Source organism: Olea europaea, chromosome 18 (genome assembly GCF_002742605.1).
Source record: "Olea europaea var. sylvestris chromosome 18, O_europaea_v1, whole genome shotgun sequence".
NCBI lineage: Eukaryota > Viridiplantae > Streptophyta > Magnoliopsida > Lamiales > Oleaceae > Olea > Olea europaea.
Genome location: NC_036254.1, coordinates 11056350 through 11079527, shown reverse-complemented (window position 1 = coordinate 11079527; position 23178 = coordinate 11056350). Strand labels below are relative to the sequence as shown.

The 23178-nt window shown below is 34.1% G+C and overlaps 1 protein-coding gene across 1 annotated transcript; it reads right to left on the bottom strand.

Moving 5' to 3' along the window:
- Positions 1 to 17258: 17258 nt before the first annotated feature.
- LOC111366726 lies at positions 17259 to 18069 on the bottom strand. Its single transcript, XM_022987426.1, has 2 exons — positions 17788 to 18069; positions 17259 to 17672 (listed from the first exon to the last, which is right to left on the bottom strand). The coding sequence occupies exons 1-2, from the start codon at positions 18067 to 18069 to the stop codon at positions 17259 to 17261; spliced, it is 696 nt and encodes a 231-aa protein (XP_022843194.1).
- Between the last annotated feature and the right edge of the window lie 5109 nt (positions 18070 to 23178).

The following is a 23178-nucleotide window of genomic DNA, read 5'->3' as shown; positions in this document are numbered from 1 at the left end:
GTAGTGCTTAGGCTGATCCTCCAGTTGATGGATTTTCACCAGCATCAACTCCAGTGAGCTGAGAGTTGTCGTCATTGAATTATGCACTTGTCATTGAGATTGACATTAACATTGACAGCAATAGCACGTGTATTTTGGTGTCGTATAAATTTACAGATTACAGAAAAAAATGTCTGATATAAATGATGGTGTTGGTGCAGGAAATAAAGGTGTATTTAAGGGTGGGTTTTTAGCTTCAAACGTGTTGTTTAGGCGCCTGTTTTTTGGCATGGATTCAACCCTGGCCGAGCAGGTTAATTCTTTTGGCTTACTCGAGGTTCCCGAAAACCTGGTATAGAGCTTTTATTGGATTTGGAAAAATAGGATTGCAGTCTGCATGTGTCTGTTAACTGTCAAGACTGTTAGAATTTTAGTTGTTCAAAATTTTTAAAAAATATATATATATTTTTTGGGCTTAACCATGCGGCCGCACAGGTTAAGCCCATGTGGCCACATGAGGCCCTCCCGAAACTAGGAGGGCCACTTGCACTAGAACCATTCGACCGCATGGTTATACAAAGTGACCATTGGGGATTCGTTTTTTACGCTTTTTCTTTTGAATTTGGTGCCTTTTCAACATAATTTTGCACCATTTCATGGGAACCCTTCAAAGCCTATAAATAGGTGTTCCAATTGCAATGAAAAACACTCTTGAGAAAATTAAGAAATCCACCACAAAATTATTCTCCCAAATTATCACATAATCAATCCTATATATATTTTCACTTGTTTTTTGTGAAAGATACACTTTGCTTTTGGTGTTCTTCACACAAAGGCTTGTTTAATCCTACAAACTATTTGTCGGAACTCCTCAAAAGAATTGGAAATGGGGCAAATAACGTTTGAGGATAGTGTTATCATTTTCGTGTTCAAGCCTCTTATTATATCTATATTCTTTTATTACCAATTTTCCTCTCTTCATTGCTTTAAATTTCCAACGAGGATAGCGTTATCATTTTCGTGTTCAAGCCTCTTATTATATCTATATTCTTTTATTACCAATTTTCCTCTCTTCATTGCTTTAAATTTCCAACAAACTCAAACGTTATTGTGCATTTACTGCAATGGAGTCGGAATCTACTATTGCTACTATCAAAATGATGAATCAAGATCTGGTGCGTTTGGATAGATTTGATGGTGCAAACTTTACAAGATGGCAAGACAAACTCAAGTTTCTTCTAACGGCGTTGAAGATCTTCTACGTGCTTGATTCAAAATTGGAACCCATTCCCGATGCAATTGATAAGGACACCGAAGAAATTCGCATAGAAAGGAAGAAACGAGAAGAAGATGAATTGATATGCCGTGGGCACATTCTAAATGTATTGTCCGATCGACTATATGATCTCTACACAAACACTACTTTGGCTAAAGAAATCTGGTATGCATTAGAAAGCAAATACAAAGCCGAGGAAAAAGGTACTAAAAAGTTTTTAATATCTAAATATTTTGATTTTAAAATTTTAGACAATATACCTTTATTGCCTCAAGTACATGAGTTACAAATAATTGTGAACAAATTGAAAGTGGTAAAAATTGAACTTCCCAAAACTTTTCAAGTGGGAGCAATTATTGCTAAACTCCCTGGTTCTTGGAGAGGATATAGGAAGAAAATTCTTCACAATTCCTTAGATTTTTCTTTAGAAGACATACAGAAACATCTTCGCATTGAGGAAGAATCAAGGGCAACAGATAAGATTGAAAATTCTTATGATAGCTCTTCGGAAGCCAATGCCGTGGACAATGTGGACAACTCCAACAAGTTCAAAAAGAAAGGAAATTTTCTTGGTCCTAGAAAGGATCAAGGAAAATTCGAAAACAAAGCCAAAGAACCTTGCTATATTTGTGGAAAATCGGGACACTATGCTAAAGATTGCAGACATAGGAAACAACATAAGAAGGAAGGACAAGTGAACTCCGTTGATGAAATTATTGTAACAGTGAGTGAAATCAATGCAATCCAAGGCAAAGTTCTGGGCTGGTGGTACGATACATGCGCTACAATCCATGTATGTTATGATAAGTCTCTCTTTAAAACTTATCATGACATTGAAGACAACCAAGAAATACAAATGGGAAATGAAGGAAGTTCAAAGGTGATCGGTAAAGGAAATGTTGAACTCCTTTTCACTTTGGGAAAGGAGATCACTTTGACAAATGTCCTGCATGTACCGAAAATGAATAAGAACTTAGCAAGTGGTGTACTCTTGGGAAAACCCGAGATTAAATCTGTCTTTGAATCTAGAAAACTTTGTATTAACCCATAGTGGGCATTTTGTTGGAAAGGGCTATTCCACCGAAGGAATGGTCAAGCATGTACTGTTGAGGATAACTCAAATAAAATTAGATCTTTTGCGTATGTTATTGATTCATTTAATTTATGGCATGGTAGATTAGCACATATAGGAGTTAGTACTATGAAAAGAATGATTAAATGTGGATTAATACAATGTGATATTGATAACTTAGAAAAATGTGAAATATGTGTTAAATCAAAAATGATTAAGAAGCCATTTCATAGCATAGAAAAAACAACAAAATTACTTGAACTTGTTCATTCCGACATTTGTGAATTGAATAGAATATTAACTAGAGGCGGTAATAGATATTTTATTACTTTTATTGATGATTTCTCTAGGTATACTTACGTGTACTTACTTAAACATAAAGATGAAGCCTTTAGTGCCTTTAAAACTTACAAGAATGAAGTTGAAAATTAATTAGGAAGAAAATTAAAGACTTCAAGAAGTGATAGAGGTGGAGAGTATTTTTCAAATGAATTTAACATATTTTGTGAACCAAATGGAATAATACGTCAATCTTCTACACCTAGAACACCGGAACAAAATGGATTAGCAGAAAGAAAGAATAAAACTTATTTGGAAATGATAAATGTTATGTTATTAAATTCTGAATTACCTTTTAACTTATGCGGTGAAGCATTACTTTGTGCTTGTCATATAACAAATAGAATTCCTATGAAAAAGAATAAAATTTCCCCATATGAACTTTGGAAAGGTAGAAAACCAAATATTAATTATTTTAAAGTGTGGGGGTGCCTTGCGTATTATAAAAATATGGATCCAAAGAGAATCAAGTTAGGTCCTAGAGGTATCAAATGTGCCTTTGTAGGATATGCCCTTAATAGCAAAGCCTATAGGTTATTAAATCTCGAATCAAATGTTATAATAGAATCAAGAGATGTGGAATTCTTTGAGAATGTGATGGTAGCTAGGAAATCTGAAAATAATAAGGATATTCCAACCTTTAAAAGCTCACCAAAAGAGACATCCATAAAGAATGTTGACTTTGAACTTCGAAGAAGCAAAAGAACAAGAAGGGAAAAGAACTTAGGATCTAATGAAATAGATTCCCAACTTATTTCCTTTTGCTTAGTAGAAGGAGATAGGAAGGATGTTGTAAGAACAATTCCTTTTGTTCTTCAAGATGAAAGTGATCCTAAGACTTATAAGGAAACAATGCAATCTAGAGATTATATATTCTGGAAAGAAGCTATAAATAATGAAATGGATTCTATTATTTCAAATAACACTTGGGAAATAGTTGACCTACCAGCAGGTTCGAAAGCTATTGGTTGTAAATGGGTATTTAGAAAGAAATATAATTCTGATGGATCGCTTAATACTTATAAGGCTATATTGGTAGCTAAAGGGTATCGTCAAAGGGAAGAAATTGATTACTTTGACACATATGCACCCGTGGCAAGGATAACCTCAATAAGGATTTTATTTGCACTAGCATCTATATATGATTTATATGTTCATCAAATGGACGTAAAAACAGTATTTTTAAATGGAGATCTCGAAGAGGAGGTCTATATGGAACAACTGGAAGGGTTTGTTCTACCGGAAAATGAACATATGGTGTGCAAATTAATTAAATCTTTATATGGATTAAAGCAAGCTCCCCAAAAGTGGCATGAGAAATTTGACTCTAAAATAATGTCAAATGGATTTAATCACAATTCAGTAGATAAATGTCTCTACACAAAAGTGAATGGTGATATAATCACATTAGTGTGTCTATATGTTGATGATATGCTAATCATTAGTAACAATATAGACTGAATCAAAGAAACAAAATGATTTCTATCCTCTACTTTCACAATGAAAGATCTTGGAGAAGTAGATACTATCCTTGGAATTAAAGTAAAGAAGGATAGTGGGGGTTTTACATTAAATCAATCACATTATGTTGATAATGTGATAAATAAATTTAAACATTTGAACATTAAAGAGGCAAATACCCCTATAGATTCAAATATAAAATTAATCAAAAATGAAGGTAGAGCAATTGCACAAATAGAATATGCAAGTGCAATTGGAAGTCTTATGTACGCATCACAATGTACAAGACCTGATGTGGCGTTTGCTGTAAGTAAACTAAGTAGGTTTACTAGCAATCCAAGTTCGGAACACTGGAAAGTCATTGGTAGGGTTCTTGGTTACCTAAAGAAAACCAAAAACCTTGGGCTACAATATACCAAGTATCCTAAAATATTGGAAGGATAGATCGATACAAGTTGGATATCAAGTGCAGGAGAAAATAAATTCACATCTGGATGGATTTTCATTCTTGGAGGAAGTGCAGTTTCTTGGAAGTCTAAGAAACAAACTTGCATTACACATTCAACTATGGAATCAGAGTTTGTAACTTTGGCTGAAACAGGGAAAGAAGCAGAGTGGCTGAAGGACTTATTATATGAAATACCTTTAGACATAAAGGATATTTCCTCCATACCTATTTTGTGTGATAGTCAAGCTACTTTAGCTCGAGCATATAACGAAGTATATAATGGAAAGTCTAGACATATGAGTCTAAGACACGATTATGTAAGGAAATTAATCAAGTATGGAGTAATTTCTCTTACATTTGTTAAGTCAAGTGAAAACTTAGCTGATCCATTTACCAAACCTCTCACAAGAGAGTTAGTGAAATCAACATCAAGTAAAATGGGTTTAAAACTTCTTAAATAGACTCACCAATAATGGCAACCCTACCAAAATATACTAAACCAGTATATATATATAGGTTCAAAGGGTAATAACAAGTTATTCGATAAGTGGATTGATTTCAACACTATTAGATATATTGAAATTATATCTTTGAAACTAGTGTTGGTTGTTACTGATGGAGTGATGAGTTAATTAAACTCTTAATGAAGTTCAGTACGGAGTACAAGTATCTGTAAAAGTAACAAAAATACTGGAATAACTTCACCTATGTGAACTTCGAAGTGGTGTCGCCTCATTAGAGAATTGAAGTTTTTTCTCTATAAAAGTTCAACGAAATAGGATTAGTGCAAGGCCATATTATTAGCACTAAGCGAGTTAGAGGAACTTGTGAAAAGTTTAACACTTGTGTGTGTGTGATCTCATCGGTATAGTCACAAAGAATAACTAGTTCAAAGCACTTTAGCTACTTGGAATTCTGATAATACTTTATGAGATTTACACTATGAATAGATTCAAATCGAAAAGATACCTAATTTTTATGCATAAGTGTTGATTATTTGATTATGTGATAGACACTGATTTTGAATAAGTGGGGGATTGTTAGAATTTTAGTTGTTCAAAATATAAAAAAATAATAATAAATAAATAAATTTTTTTTGGGCTTAACCATGCGACCGCATGGTTATAGACCATGCAGTCGCATAGTTATACAAAATGACCGTTGGGGATTCGTTTTTTACTGTTTTTCTTTTGGAAATTTTGCACCATTTTGTGGGAACCCTTCAAAGCCTATAAATAGGTGTTCCAATTGCAATGAAAAACACTCTTGAGAAAATTAAGAAATCCACCACAAAATTATTCCCCCAAATTATCACATAATCAATCCTATATATATTTTCACTTGTTCTTTGTGAAAGATACACTTTGCTTTTGGTGTTCTTCACACAAAGGCTTGTTTAATCCTACAAACTATTTGCCGGAACTCCTCAAAAGAATTGGAAAGGGGGCAAATAACGTTTGAGGATAGCGTTATCATTTTCGTGTTCAAGTCTCTTATTATATCTATATTCTTTTATTACCAATTTTCTTCTCTTCATTGCTTTAAATTTCCAACAAAGACAGCTTTGCTTTTGCTTTGCCTGAATTCCAAATTTCAGGTGGGTCATCTTCAGGAGTGATGTCAAGACAAGATATTGCAGTATTCATTTGAGCAATTTTGCAACACATACATCATGGTTGATATTTCATGATGTGACAAGCAATTTTATCATTAATTTTAACAATGTTTAAACAATCAATCATCTCAATTTTTACACATCATAAAATGTCAACAATGATGTCCAAGTGAAATATACAAATAGCTTAATTCTTGAGATGACAAATATGAATAGTGGCGGAGATAGAATTTTGTAATGGGTTGAAAAATGTTTAGACATGTTAATTTTATTTTAAAAAATATCTATGAATTTTAAAACGTTTTAGGGCCTGCCCCATGTGGCTCTCCCGCTGAAGAAATGAGAGTAACAATAGAGAAATGAAATAAGAAACTACAAATTCATAAGCAAAGGTTTATAGTTGTAATTACTGTTAGAAATTTAGAATCGAAATGCTGTGAAGATTAACAATCAATCACATTAAATTCATTGCATTGGATTACTATATTAAAGATAGAATGGAGTCGGTGGTTTTAAATCATATGGGGATCTCAAGCAATAAGTAATTCCTCATAATCTACAACTTGGTAGGGCTAATGATTAATGGCTATGCCCAATTATAAATCTATTAGAGCATTTCCAAAAAAACTCTATATTTATAAAGAACATCTTATTTATAACAGAGAGCATTTTTAAATTTAGAGAGTATTTTTTTATATACTCCAACAAACTCTCTATTTTGGTTCTTTATATTGTTTTTTCCAATGAATATTTAATAAATTTTCCACATATTTTATTTAAATATAATTTTTTATATATTAATGACCAATCAGTTCAAATCTAATTTGAAAATTTTAAATTGTAGAGTATTGAAATTTGTAATGCATTAACTGCAATTATTGTACATTAAGAATGGAGAGTGAGTTTGGCTCTCTAAATTTGGAGAGTCAAACACATTCTCTACTTTAAAAAGTTAAAATAGAGAGTCTCTTGGAGCTCCTTTTTAAGAATCGACTCTCTAAAATAAAGAGTATTTGGTATTTAAAAAGTTTTTTGGAGATACTCTTATATATGTCACTTTATTCTTCCATACTTTCATTTAACTCTTATCATGGTTAATTACGCTAATGATGTTTTGACTAATTGCATCGATGATCAACGAAATTATTATTTTTATGATAATAATCACTTAAATTTTTATAATTACATTAATGATAACTCGATAAAGAATAATAATTTTAAATCGTAGTGACATCATTAAGAGTGTGTTTGACGTCCATTTTGTTAGAAAAATGAATTTTAAAATAGTAGATTGATGGAGAATGTATGAATGAAAAATAAAGAAAAGTTTTTGATCTACGTGTGATATTATTTTAATGAAGAATGTGTAGTTAAAAAGAAGAAAGGGAAAAATGCATTTTGATAAAAATGAGAATCAAACGAGGCCTCTATCATATCACCAAATGATGTTAGTTTTTAAGCCCGATTTGATCAAAATTAAATTCACATTATGTTTTCTCATTCTTACGTGTTTAATTCTAAATTTCAAATTCCCAAAATTTGTTAATAATAATAATAATAATAATAATAATAATAATAATAATAATAATAATAATAATAATAATAATAATAATAATAATACAACACAATGTGACTCAATGACGTCACATAGGACAACATTATTATTTTAAATCGGATGATCATTAATGTAATATTTAGAAACCTGAGTAATTATTATCATAAGAAAAATTTCAATGACCATTAATATAATAACTCAAAATTAATGACCATTAACGTAAATAATTCTCTTGTCAACCATTTGGTATACTGATCGTTTACCTCATCAAATACGTAGCGTCGTTTGTTTGGTAAAAAGAGTAATTTGAAGGCTATATGATTTTCAACTGACTACAAAAATTTTAAAAACAGGTTTTTGTTTCTTGCAAAAAATTATATAATAGAAAGGAAAAATTTAGCTTTGTCAAACTTTATAAATAGTTTATAAAAGGAATAGTAGGTGGATTTTCTCACATCCATTCCTCATCACATTGTCGAAATACAAATAAAAAATGCAACAATATAGAAATGTTTGGTACATGAAACCACCAATGAAGGATTGTGTATACTTTGCCGTGATAGTGTCCCATAAAATATATGATTGAAATTAATATTTAATTTTGACTGTATTTATAAACTTCTAATTGGTACATGTTATTTAAAACTCATTTTTATGACACGTTCTTCTAATAAAATAATTTTACATGTAAACTCAAATTTTTTTTAATTATATATTATTAAAAATAATATTTTAAATTATTTTTAAAAAAATCTACGTCAAACTTCCTATAAAATTTGTATCCAGAGGAAGGCTAATTAAACAGATCAAAAGTGATTAATTCATGGAAAGTTGTTCCCTTAAATGGTTCCAAAACTGCATAGAGAGTGATTTTAGACCGAATAGAGTCAGTTATTGAGAGGCATGTCATCGCGTGGGATGGCATTACTGCGTACACTTTTCATTATGCCAATTACCAAATCCCCCGTTCTTTAAATATATGATAGCAAAACATTAGATTTCCTCTATAAACAATAATCGAATGACGTGGTATGGGAAAGTAAACATGATCTAACAATTATGTTACATATACATAATGATTTATATAAAAGATGTAGTGAGATATGATTGTATTGAAATTTCTTCAACCAAATAGAAAAGAAAAACTTCCTCGCCTTTTTTAACATATCATCTGTATGTAAATCATTATATAACTCCATTTTATACAAGTAACATTATTCTATTATCTAATTGAATTGAAGAAAATGTTGTTGGTGTCCGATCTTTAAGATTACCTCGAATTCTCCTCAAAAGTGATTAAATGAGCTTAACTATGAGGTTTTCAATTGCACTAAGAAGTCAGACCATGGGACCTATCTGATGTGAACGATCATAATCAGCCATTATTTGAAAAGCACCATCATGGTCAACTAATAGAATGTGTCTCCAATGATATTGCACTACCATGTCAACTATTCAAGAGGGAACAATGATTGTTTAGGCTACAAGTAACGATGAAATATATGACATGCTACGAATTAAGTGTCATGATGTCTGACTTGATTGAACTTCTCAACCAATCAAATCTCTTCATGCAGGATGGTGATAGTAACGACATGACCACCACTTACAAATCACTATATCATATGTATAAGATCTTTGTCTTATTGAAAATTTAACTTTCTCATTAGATGGTAGTCTTGAGTTCGAATACTAAAGAATACACGAGAAAGTCATGAGGGTAAGAGGATGGATGCTCTTTCAAAACAGATAATACATATTGCATAACGGCTTAAACACAAAGGCTATTTCGTTACAACGACAAACAAAGTGACGTCGGAGATCGTAGCTTAACAAGACATTCCATTTCTTTCGTTTCTTTGGTCACTGTCCATATGCTAACAAACAAATTGGACTTCAGAGAGCGATAACTCGTGTTGAAATGCATATATAAGTACAAGCAACTACTACATCAAGAACCTCTATTCCTGATGTGAACGGCCACTATCCCTTCTCTCCATGACATATTCTGAATTACTTATCCTTAGGTCTATTAGTGAACATTCTCTCTGAAAGATGTTCCACTAAAAATATTATTGTTACTGCTTCAACTCATATTCCCCAATAAGTGCTTTCTTATATGCGAGGAATTCCACCAAGTTAGCTTGACCCTAACCCTCAGAGCGGATAAAGAGTAGAGTTGTTTTTCCTTACAACAGGTCAAGTTATATGTTGGAAAAAATGGTTATGAAATGGGTCAACTTTGAGCCCAAATTTCAGTGGGACACACCTTTTAATTAATACGGGACCTAGCATATTCACATTCTACTCCATGAGATGATTAACGTGATATATTTATTTATCGAAAACCATTTAAAATTGAATGAAATATTAAGTGTTAAAGTAACCTACATAAACTAAGTATTATGGAAGAATTTGATTTTTCAAACACTTATCCCACATAGGAAAGTTAGGAAATTTTGGTGTGGTTTATAAGGTGGAAGTTTGGAATTGGGTTTGGGCCCCAAGGGGTACTGTTCACGAAATAATTCTTTCGATTTAAAATTACTGCAAGTGTACGGTTCGTAACAAGTAATAATGTGGATTTTTAAAAGTCCGAATATCGTCCCTCAGAGATTGAGTAGTTCAATTCTATATAATCTAACCTTAATCGAATCTAATTGAATGAAAATATAGTCTAAATGCAAAAAGCCCTAATTTCAATTAAAAAACCCTAATTTCATTGAAAACCCTAATTTCAAAATTTCTCTAATTAAACGACTTAAACACTCAAGTAAATGAAATTAAGCAAGTTTAAAAGCTAATTTATTAAAATGAATCAAACTAAAGTCACTAGGATCACGAATCCCCAATTGAAGTTATTAAAACCCTAATTTCATAAAATTAATGATTCGATGAAAATTTGCCAATTCAATGTTCCTAATTCTATCCAATATACTCTCTCGATATATATTAGACTTATTCTTGCACACCACCAGCCTATATCTCTATGGATGATGCAAACATACAAGAATGCATGTAGTTTTGTGAACAATTTAAGAATTACATAAAGCATAGGGGTATATCTTTATCCCTTATCGGACCCTATGTTAATTTACACCTTATCGAACCTATTTCACTTCTCTCGAATGTAAGAAACAAGTCATCAATACTCACACAATCATTGGCCACTAATTGCGGAAGAAAATTAATGCGTGTAAATCAATCAAATTATCCAACGAATCTTTATATTAAGTTCATGAAATATAGAATTAAAATAACAAACAACGGTTCATCGGTCACCTAGTAATTGAAAACTTAGCCTAGAAGATTCATAATTACAGAAAAAAACGAAATTAATAAATAGAAAGAAGAACACCCATATGAAAATTCTTGAAATCTGAAATCTTGAATAAAACCTTGAAAACCCCTTTGAATCCTTGTGAAATCGGCTTCAAGTTCGTGTTCCTTGCCTCCAAAAGTTGTATTCTTCTTCTCCCTGGAGGTTCTGCCCTAATTTTGATAAATTTTGGCTTTTATATCATGTCTTTACGGAGCCCGGAAAGAGTTTCAATTAAAACGGAAAGTCAGATTTTTGTCCGAAAATAAAGCCATGCGGCCGCATGGTGTTAAACCATGCGACCACATGGTTCACTTTTTCTCCTCAATGAAAACGGCCGCAAGGTTGTAAAGTTACAACCTTGTCATTTTGGTCCCTAAACTCCGTTTTCTCTTTTCTTGATCTCTTTTTTTTCTTTCCTTTGTTACATTATCAAATATTGACTCCTAATTGATGTTTGGGTCAATCAATTCCTTGATCATTTGCTCCGCTCATCTTTTGATTAATTGCAATTTAGTCCTTCATCTTTCACTTTTCTTCAATTTAGTCCAATGTTACTTTTTTCTTCCTCCAATCGTCTTGTATCGTCCTCAATCTCATACTTGGTGTATTTTCATTCTAATTATGCACTTTAGCTCAACTTTTCGATATTTGCACCTTTCGTCCCCGAACTATCGCTTTGTTCCGTTTTGATCCTTTTTCAGCTCTTTTCTTCTGAATTCCATACTTTCCATAGAAACACCTACATTGCATGAATTTAACAAGATTAAGTCATAATTCAACTACTTTGTCCATGTTTAAGTCATGTTTGTGAGCTAAATAAGTGTGTAAAAACACACTTATCAAATCCCCCAAACTTAAACTATTGTTTGTCCTCAAACAATGTAGTGACTTAATGCTAAACAAACATGACTTAATAGCTTGCCGTGTCTCAGGATTAGACTTAGTAATAATAATAGAAAAAATATCAAGAGTGCGAGAATTGAATCAACCTTTACTCATTAAATGCAATACTCAACGTGTGTGTGTGAACTCATGCCAACATATCAAGCTTATGATTAGTTTATCCCAGACCCATAGTGGTCAAATTTATCCTTACGTCACTTGAGAGATACACAATCCCCAAATGTATTCTTTTCACACAGTTTCTCCGGGGTGCATTCTAAGGTTAGGAGTTTAAACAATTCTAATCCTTACCCTTTCTTAGTTTGGATAGAGTTTGTCATTACAAGTTCACATATCAATAAGTAGACTCTCGTTATTTTTGATTGCTTCAACCTTTAGGATTAAACTAAGCTACTTGCTTCATGTTGAGGTTATAGTTCTATCAACCAAATGTCCAACGAGGGCTTTTATTTTATTTATTTATTATTTTTTTATTTTTATTTTTTGGTGTCATCTTCGCATTTGCTTTCTATATAACCCATGTAACGAGTTTTAGGCGATGACTCCCAAACCAGTTGGTTTTAGGGCACCGGGTTTTAAACCCTTGCAGTCTTATTCACTCGAGTTATAAAGGCTCGATAAGATGACTTTTTATCAACTCTCCTTTTTTCTTGCTTTCTATATGACCCATGTAACGAGCTTTAGGCCGATGACTCCCAAACCAGTTGGTATTAGGGCATCAGGTTTTAAACCCTTATAGACTTACTTGCTCGAGTCATAAAGGCTTTTTTGAGAGAAGTGATAATTTTCCAGTTTTTACTTTATGCCCCTTCTTTGTTTTTCTAGACATTTGACTTCTAAAACCATCCTCACTTAAAGCTTTCACATATTTCTCACCTTCCGGGTTTAAACAATCCACACATTATAATTTCATGCACAGAGCCCCCACTTATCTCCATGTTTTCCTACAATGGCTCAATCATCTCCAAACTATCTTAAAGTGATATTACGGGTTAATGTTATAGAGGGTTATTCTAGGTTTCTCCTAATTTATTCTAAAATTCCAATCAATAACTTAACACGTGACATGAGTGGCGTGCAAAAGAGTGTCAAGCAATGCATCAACAACTATTAGCAAATTAAATCCTGCACTAAATCCATAGTTTCTAGCTTATACATGTCCAATAATCACATCATAGCCGGCAAGGCTACCAAACCCACACAAACATGCAAACGTTCATAAAGATTCACTCATCAAGTATGCATCATGCAAAAACTTGTCAAAATTAACAATGGAGTGTGAATATGCAAAATAATTACATGCCGAATATTTGTTTGAAATTATGCTACCATCCCCAAACTTATACAATATATTGTCCTCAATGTAAAATGTAAAGTTAAAATGGCAGAATTTAAATCATGGACACAACTTGGCAATAAGAGATTAACAGAACTCCCCTGATCAATTCGGTGGCTGTGGTGTGAAGCTGGGACCCGCAGCATCATCTTCAGGAGGAGGTGGGAGGCGAGATAGGACTTGTCTCAACAGCTCGGACTGCTGTGCTTGCTCGGCCTGAATGGCTTGAAGACTACTTTCCATATTTCCCAAGCGATCCTAAGTCTCGTTCACACGCCACTGTATGCCATCCATTCTCCCAGCGTACATGTTCAACCTACCATTCATAGTCTCTACTTCCCTTCTCGCAGCTGTGGCTTCATTCAAAGCACCTCTTGTGTAGTCTCGGGAGGAGTAGAGGTCTCTCTGCACTTTTTCAACAGTGGTGGTCATTGTCTCGAACCTCTGCTAGAGGTTTTGTATGTCTCTGCTAGTTCTAGTGGCTGTGGCAAATATCTGTCGAAGTAGCTGCGAATTCATCACAACTGGTTGTGGCGGGGCTTGTGGTAAGTGTAAATCTTCAGCAGCTTGTCCTTCTTCCTTCGCATTTTGTCTTTGCTGCTCAAGTCTTTCTTGTTCTCTCTTCCTTACCCTAGCTCGTTCCTGAGCATCAAATGTGGTGAGCTTTATCAATGGGCTTGATTTCTCAGGCGTCTCCCCTGCCTCAACTGTAACACCAGCAGCAAGACATATCCCGCTAATCGGACTAGGGAAAATCATCGAAGATCGCCTATCTCCCCAGGTTCCCAAATTTTGTATCGGGTCAAAAATAAGAGTAGCCAAATCAACTTTGCATCCCCGGACTAAATGATATATGAACCCAGCAGTTTGATCCGTGAAAGTTGTCCGATGCGATGTGAGTTCGATGTTATGGCTCTCTGACTGAAATAAATAATCCGCCCCTTGGGTTAAGAACTTTCGCCACGGGCCTTTAACCCTTCCGTGAATGAAAGTCGGTATCAAAGACCTCTCATAATCAATTCTAGAACACAGCCAAGGCCCCTCTGTGAACTATATGTACACGATCAAGACCAATGTTAGGTCAAGACCCTTCGTGTACGATAGAACACGGCCAAGGCCCCTCTGTGAACTAGAAGAAATATATAATCACGGGTACTTTTCTGGTCGATCTCAAAATCATATCTCATATTTCAATTCACAATGTACCGTATACAATCTTTAAAATTCACATGTATCATAATAAAAGATATTTCCATAATATCCATGTAATTCGAACACATAATTGCATATAATTGCATATACTTTAAAAATATACTTAATTTATAAATACTTTAAAAATATTTATATTTTTCCACTCACAGTACAATGTTCGTAAAATCAACCTGATTGGTAAGCTGTTCTAATGTTAGTATTGTCGCCTGAAATACGATAAAATTTTTAAATAAAAAATTAATTATTTTAAATAATTTCAATAATTAAATAGGCGACACTCAAACTTAATCATTTCACGTTTAAGCAATTTCTAAAGTCTCTTTAATCACTAAAACTAGTTTTTCTTTCATCTTATTCAATTTCGTGGTTTATTATACTTAACCCCTTCAATAAAATTGAATTTAATTTAATAATCTAACAACTATAAAATCAAACATAACTTGACAATAAGTAACTTTTTACTTTTCAAAATTGAGGAATTCAAGCCTAATAATATAGACCACTTAATTCCTAACACGTTGGCAAAAAATTTCTATATATATATTTTTTTCTTCTTCTTCCCTTTTTTTTTTTTCCTTTCTCTTTTCTCTTTCTCTTTCTCTTTTTTCCTCTTTCTCTCTCTCCATTTTCGTTATCTGTTTCTGTATTAGAAAATGGGTTTTGATTTGTTTTAATGTGAATTAGATTGATATATAATCCAATTCACCGCCTCACCGTTTTGAAATTTTTTTTTTATATAAAAGTATGACATATTTGACTTTTCAAATTTTTTTTTTTAACTAAATTAAGGTATTACATCTAGAGACCAGGGTGAATACCTCATTGTAGTCTTCTCCTTTTCTTTGCACATACCCCTTTGCTACAAGCCGAGCTTTGTGTTTGTTGACTGAATTGTCTGGATTCAATTTAGTTTTGAACACCCACTTTACTCCTACAGGCCTCTTGTCTGGTGGCAGATTTGTGAGCTTCCAAGTGTTGTTCTTTTCAATGGCATCAATTTCTTCCTTCATGGCATTTCTCCATTTTTCTTCTTTGATTGCTGCTTCATATAAAATTGGATCCTCACCTGAAAAAATGCAAACAAAACAATACCTTCTTCATGAGTAGGTTCGTAGACTAATAGATTTCTTGCAATCTTCTCATTTTTGTTCTTGGTGGCTCTTCATCAGATTCTTCTCTTCTAGAAGAACTTGGAGTTGAAAGGAATCCACAACTTAATGAATTGTCACAGTTTTCATTTGAGGTATTATCTCCTTCTTGAAAAATTATTGACTGCTCTCATTACCTTCAAGGGTTGCATTTTCATTGAACTTTACATCCTAACTTATCACAATTTTCTTCATCAATGGATTGTATAATTTACAACCCTTAGACCTTTCACTATATCCAACAAAAATGCATTTCAGAGCTTTATCATCCAATTTATTCCTTATAGCATCCGGTATATGGGCAAAAGAAAGACTACCGAAGATCTTTAGGTGTGAAACTTTTGGTTTAGAACCATACTAGGCTTCATGTGGAGTCGTGCTATTCAAATTTTTTGAGGTGACCTGTTGATCAAATATACTGCACAAGCAACTGCCTCTGCCTAACGTTATCGTGGTAGTTGCTCTCTTTTAAACATGTATCTTCCCATTTCCATAATGGTTCGATTTTTTCTTTCACAAACTCCATTCTGCTGTGGCGAATATCGTATAGTCAGTTCATGTCTTATTCCAAGATTTTTGCACAATTTTTCAAAGTCCCTTGAAAGATACTCAGTCCCACGATCAGTTCTTAATGTCTTAATAGAAAATCCAGAAAAGTTCTCAACTTCAACTTTAAAATCTTTGAAAGCATGAAAGCAATCAGATTTTTCTTTAAGAAAATATGTCCAAACTTTTCTGCTAAAGTCAACAATGAAAGAGATAAAATATCTGCTACATCCAAGAGATAAAATTGGAAAGTCTGAATGGATAAGTTGTAGTGGTTGTCTGGCTCTCTAAGATGACTTGTGTGGAAATGAACTTCTATGTTGCTTTCCAAGTTGGTAGGCCTCACAAACTTCATTCAGTTGTTCAATCTGAGGAAGGCCATCCACCATTTTCCTTTCTGATAACAACTTCAAGGCTCCATAATTTAAAAGCCCATACCAATCATGCCATAGTTTCGAAATTTCTCCATTTGTGCTAGTGAAATGAGAAGCAACATTAGTAACTTTTAGCTGAATAGGAAACATATTATTTGATGCCAATGGGATCTTTGTGAAAATCAAATTTTCTCTGGTAAAAATTCACAACTTATCATGTAAATTGATCTCAAAACCCTTTCTTAAAAGGTGGTATACACTTAATAGATTGCTTCGCAAACCAAGAACATAATAAACATCAGACATCTTTTCAAGCTTTCTCATCTTAGCTTCAATCGTTATATCTCCAATCCCTTTAATTGCAAAAGCTCTAGCATAACCAACTTTGACTTGCCCTAATTTTGATTCCACCAGCTTAGAAAACAAGTTTTTGTTTCCAGTCATATGCTTACTAGCACTACTATCCAGATACCAAACATCATCATTTTACATTTTTTCATATGACAGTCATTTTTATGAAGGAAACTAGCTTCTGTTTTATCATCGTTTTTCTTGTTCCAGCACTCATTGCTTTTATGGCCAAGTTTGTGGCAATGATAGCATTCAACTTATTGTTTTCCCTTATACCAGCAATCACTACTTTTATGATTAGTTTTATGATAGTAATAGCATTCAGGAATTCTTTTCTACCTCTTTGATGATATCCTCGGCCTCGACCTCTTCGAAAATTGCTGTGTGATCATCCTTTACTTCTTCTTTGAACTCTCCACCACTTTGAAATCCTCTTCCTCTTCCACGAGAATGGTGGCCTCTCCCTCGAGCTCCAGATCGTCCTCTTCCTCTAAAGGTATTGGAATTAAAGCCTCCCAAAATTTGAGATTTGAGTGTTTGATCAGGGAGTGATGGATTCCTGTGCTTTACTCGCAGTTCATGAGATTTTAACGATGCAAGTAAATCATCTAATGAAAGTGTTTCCAAGTCTTTGAATTCCTTAATTGTGGCAGCAATGAAATCAAACCTTGATGGTCGACTTCGAAGAACTTTTTCAACAACTTTCTGATCTTCTAAACATTCGCCATTGAATGCCTTCGATTTATAATTGTAGTAACCCTTGTGAAGTAATCAGAAATACTTTCTTCTTCTTTCATTTCCAATTTCTCAAAGTCTAATCTCAAGGACTGTAAGCATACCCTTTTTTTACTCTCTCTTCTCCAAGGTGTGCTGTCTGCAAAATTTTCCAAGCTTGCTTTGAAGTTTCAGCTTTTGCAATTCGTTCAAACACCGATCTTTCAATTGCCTGGTAAATGTGGAAAAGGGCTTTACTTTCTTTTTCTTGCTTTTCATTCAAAGCATTTCTTTGTGCTTGAGTCATTCCATCTTTAGTCTCCGGATCTTCAAAACCTTCATCAACAATATTCCAAAGCTTCATAGATTTTAGCAAAACTTTCATATTGTGACTCCAATAGTAATAATCTTCCCCCATTGAAACGAGGAATAAGAGACACCAGAGTACTTGGATTTGCCATGATTTTCTATTCCAGGTTATGTTACTACAATTTTATTCTTAGAATAATTTTTGTAATGGTCAAATGCTTTGATAAAAGTTTGAAGGCAAGAAAAATTGGGAATTATATTACCAGAAATACTCAATCTTATTGCCTTAAAAGTTACTACAGATTACATTCCAATGTATACATACTAGAGGACTAAGGGGATTGCATCAGAATAAATGTGACTATTACATATCCAAGAAGACTCCTTAAATTACTAAATCAATTGTTGGAATACTAGTAGACACTTGATTAAAAATAAAGTTCAATAAATGATTGTCAATTCATCAATGATCATTAATTTGGTTTATTTTCCAACAATTTCAGTATATTACGTATCCTCACTCTTTGCCAAGACGTGGGCCAGCACAAATTGGGCAGATGATGTTATCCAGTACCTCTTTCATTGCTAAATTCTCAGAGCACATTCTTTCATTTTCAGATCAAAGGGTGCCATTGTTTGCTCTATACTTGATGTTAATGGAGACATAAATATATTTGTATAAATCAACTATACATAGATATGGTACCTTCATTTGAGTTCTTTTATTTTGAAACCAAGACTTTTTCTAATTGGGATCAAGCACTAGTTCCCTGCTCAATTGGACCCTCTGATTCTCATCTAGTTTTGGGCATTCCTTAGAGAACCTGCATAATTTTCATCAATCAGGAGAAAAATATCCATTCTGTACTTCCACCAGTGTTTACAACCAAAGGCTTTGTATGCATTACTTAATCTTATGCATCCTAGTCCCCCTTCTTATGGTTGAGAGCAAATATTTCCCGAGATTCCAAAATGTAATTGTTTAGTCTGTTCAAAGTCACCCCAGATATAATCATTAAAAATCCTTTCAATTTTCCTAATAACATGTTGGAGGAATGAGAACTTGAAGTTGATGCATAGGCATTGATTGAGAAGGGTTGATAGGGACCACCCTTTTTCCTAGTATCATAGGTGACCGAACGGTCACCCCACCTCGATAGGGCGGTGCTCTAACTAATTGAACTATACTTCCAGGGAGGGATCTAGCTGCGAAAGCACAAGCTACGGATGAACCCATTGAAGTGCTTTTTAGGTCTTTCATCTGTATCAGAGCCATCATTTGCTCATGCTTGATCCTAAAGCAAATGGCCTCTTCAAACACCACCACTCCCATTGTTTTCAAGGCACCAAACATCTTTCAACTCATTTCGGTGAAAATGGATGGTGGAAACTATTTGAATTGGACCTCTAAGCGTGTTCTTGCATTGAGAAGTCATGATCTCCTGGAATTCATGGATGGATCTGAATCGTGCCCAAAGAAATACTTACTTGATGATCAGAACAAGCCAACAATGGAAATCTATTCCACCTTCTTGCTTTGGTACAAGAAGGATCAGTTTGTTCTTAGAGTTCTCAACTCCACACTTACACACCAAGTTTTACCATCTGTGTATGGCTTAAACTCTACTAAGCAAGTTTGGACATCCTTAGCCAACAAATATGTGTCTCAAGCATATTCCAGAGTTAGCACCCTTAAACGACAACTGTAGAGTTTACACCAAGGAGGGAAGAATTGCACTAAGTTCTTGAATAATGCAAAGAAATGTGTAGACCATCTTGCTGCCATCGAAAAGCCTTTAGATGAGGAGGATCTAATCTCTTATATTATAAGAGGTCTAAATCCGTCCTTCAACCCTTTTATTGCCTTTTGTTTGTTTGCTCTACAAAAAAATACAATAAGTTTTGATGAGTTTCTATCTGAGTTACTATCATATGAGGCTCTTCTTCTGTCATGGAGAACCGAATTTTTCAATGCTTGCTACGTCCAAAAACCATTCTCATAGTTGTTCAAGGAAGCCAAAGAATTACAACTTTTCTCCTAATTGCAAGTAATTTTAGCATGACAATCGGCACGTCAAACTAAAAAATTTTACCTCTTCGATGCAACCATCGTATCTTAATAATGACTCTTCTAAACGTAATTTTTCAACTACTGTACGCATACCATACCAGATTTGTGGAAAAACAAACCATGAAGCTCTTGATTGTTTCCATAGGATGGATTATAATTATCAAGGACGACATCTGTCTTCACAACTTGCTACTATGTTAGCTCACAGCAATGGACTTCATGAAGACAACAATTGGTATGCCGACAGTGGAGCAAATCAGCATATTACAAATGATGTGGCAACTCTTACTCTTCAGGAGAAATATGGCAGGAATGAATCAGTGGCTGTGGGTAATGGTAATGGCCTTAAAATTCCAAATACGAGTTCTTTCTCCCTAAACACTCCACAATCAACGTTTCACTTCAACAAAGTTTTACACTGTCCTGGTGCCATGACCAATCTCTTATCCATTAGTCAGTTTTGTATTGATAAGGACTGTTATTTCATTCTAATGGATTCGTGTTATTTTGTCAAGAACAACAAATCACAAAAAAACTCTTCTGGAGGGATCGAGAAAAAGCAGTCTCTATCACTGTCTCAATAAACACACGATAAATCAATGTCGTGCACAAATAGCCCTTTTTGGCGTCAAAACTTCCTTAGATGTATGGCATGCAAGACTAGGTCATCCTTCAGATAAAATCACAAAAGCGAATCATTGCTTCTTTCAAGCTTCCTCTTCATGGATTAGCCTCTCAAGATTTCTTGTGTCCAGCCTGTCAGTTAGGAAAAGCAAGAAAACTTCCTTTCATTTATTCAAATAGGGTTTCTTTAGGTCCATTAGAAATTATTCAATCATATGTATGGGTATCCCTTAATCTTGAGATGGATATCTCTATTATGTAATTTTTATTTACGACCACTCTGGATTTACACGGTTGTACCCTATTTCTCTTAAATAAGAGGTTTTTTCTTGTTTTGTCAAATTCAAATTATTAGCTGAAAATTTATTTTTGTGCAAGATTAAACAATTCCAAACTGATAAAGGCGATCAATATATCTTAAACAAATTTGTCTCTTTTCTCAACTTTAATGGTATTTACCACCGTTTGACTTGCCACTATACATCCCAACAAAATGGGATTGCTAAGTGTAAACACCGTCATATCATGGCAATTGGACTTCCTCTTTTAGCTCAATCCAACCTTTCTTCTTGTTTCTGAGTATATTCATTTTCTACTACAGTTCACTTAATCAACTTCATGATTGCCCCTTTACTAAATTTCGAGCCTCCTTATAGAAAATTATTCAACAGAACCCCTTACTATTCCCACCTTAGGACCTTTGGGTGTGCTTGCTATCCTTTACTAAGGCCATATACAACTTGTAAACTTGCCTTTAGAAGCAAACAATGTATTTTCGGGGGATATTCTTCTAATCATAAAGGATATCGTTGTCTAGACCCAATCTCTAAAAAGGTCCTCTTGTCACGACATGTGGTGTTTGATGAACACTTGCTCCCTATACAGAGAAAGTTGGATGCCTCTCTTCCTTCTAGCTCATTCTCATGCAATCCAATTTATCTATCAACAAATCCTCTTTCCTATTCATCTTGCATCTCTCCAGTAAATTCCTTACAGGCCATAGCATCATCCTCTACTTCCCTTTCCAATCCATATGTCACAACATGTCCTTCTTCATCAAAAGACAACCACTCGTTAATTCATTCTCAACCTTCTTTATCAACTCCCCAAAATACGGTACCACCACCTGATTTCTTACCCAATCAAAACTCTCTCCCAAATCACTCATCTTATTCAATTTTTAATCTGGATCATACTTCTCCACTGAATGTCACTGAAAACCTCTCAGATATTCCATCTTCTACACGTATGCCATCCAAAATTAATTTAACCCCACCTTCTCAAAATGAGCTATATACGACACGTATGATTACACATTCACAAAATGGTTCTCTTCGTCCCAGAACATTTCCTAATATATATCCTTCTACTCCACCAAATATCCTCTTGTTGCTCTCACTACAACATCTTCATTCATTGAACCTAAAACTTTTTCCGGAACTGTGATTTCTGAAGATTGGAGGATTGCCATGGACCAAGAATATGCTGTATTATTGAAAAATAAAACTTGGGACCCCTTGTCCTCGTCCTATTGATCAAAACATAATTAAGACTAAGTGGGTATATGAAATCAAACAGAAAGCGGATGGAACTACAGATCATCGAAAAGCAAGGTTAGCTACTAAAGCCTATGAGCAAATATAAGGCATTGATTTCTCTGAAACATTTAGTCCTATTATTAAACCTGCTACTATGAGACTAGTCTTAGCAATTGTTGTCCACTTTAATTGGAACATTCATCAAATAGATGTTTCCAATGCCTTTTTACATGGTACTATTGATGAGAAAGTCTACACTGAACAACCTCGAGGTTATGTTGATCCTAATTATTATACTACGTCTACAAGCTCAACAAAAAGATGATTTAGAAACATGATCTTGTTTCTTACACTTCCAAGAGACCAATACTTCACCTGAAAACATACATCAACCCGTAGTAGAATGATGCGTATCCGGACACCCAATCCAATCAGCAACACTGTAGGCCAATAGCTGGAGAGAAGACCCTCCAGGAAAAAATAGCCCACGAGTGGACGATCCACGAATATAGCAAATATTATGGCGAATAGCCGCAAGATGAAAATGTCGAGGTGAAGACATAAACTGGCTGACTTGATGGACAGCATAAGAAATATTTCGACAATTGGTGGTCAGATAGATAAGACTCCCAACGAGACGACGATATAGGGTAGGACCCTCTAGAAGATCCTCTTCATCTTTCCTGTACCTAACATTGACTTTCGTAGGGGTATTGACAGAAGAAGAATCCCCAATCCAGCTAACACAATAAGATCTTGAACATACTTATGCTGATTTAAGAAAATGCCTTGATCCTGATGATGAACTTCTAGGCCCAAGAAGTAAGTAAGCTGACCGGGATCTTTCATGTGAAAAGTGGCATGTAATAATTGTTGAAGTTTAGAAATGAAACTGCAGTCCATACCAGTAATGATAATATCATCCACATAAATCAAAAGAAGAACTATGCCTGCTGAGGACTTGTGAATGAAGAGAGAGGAATCA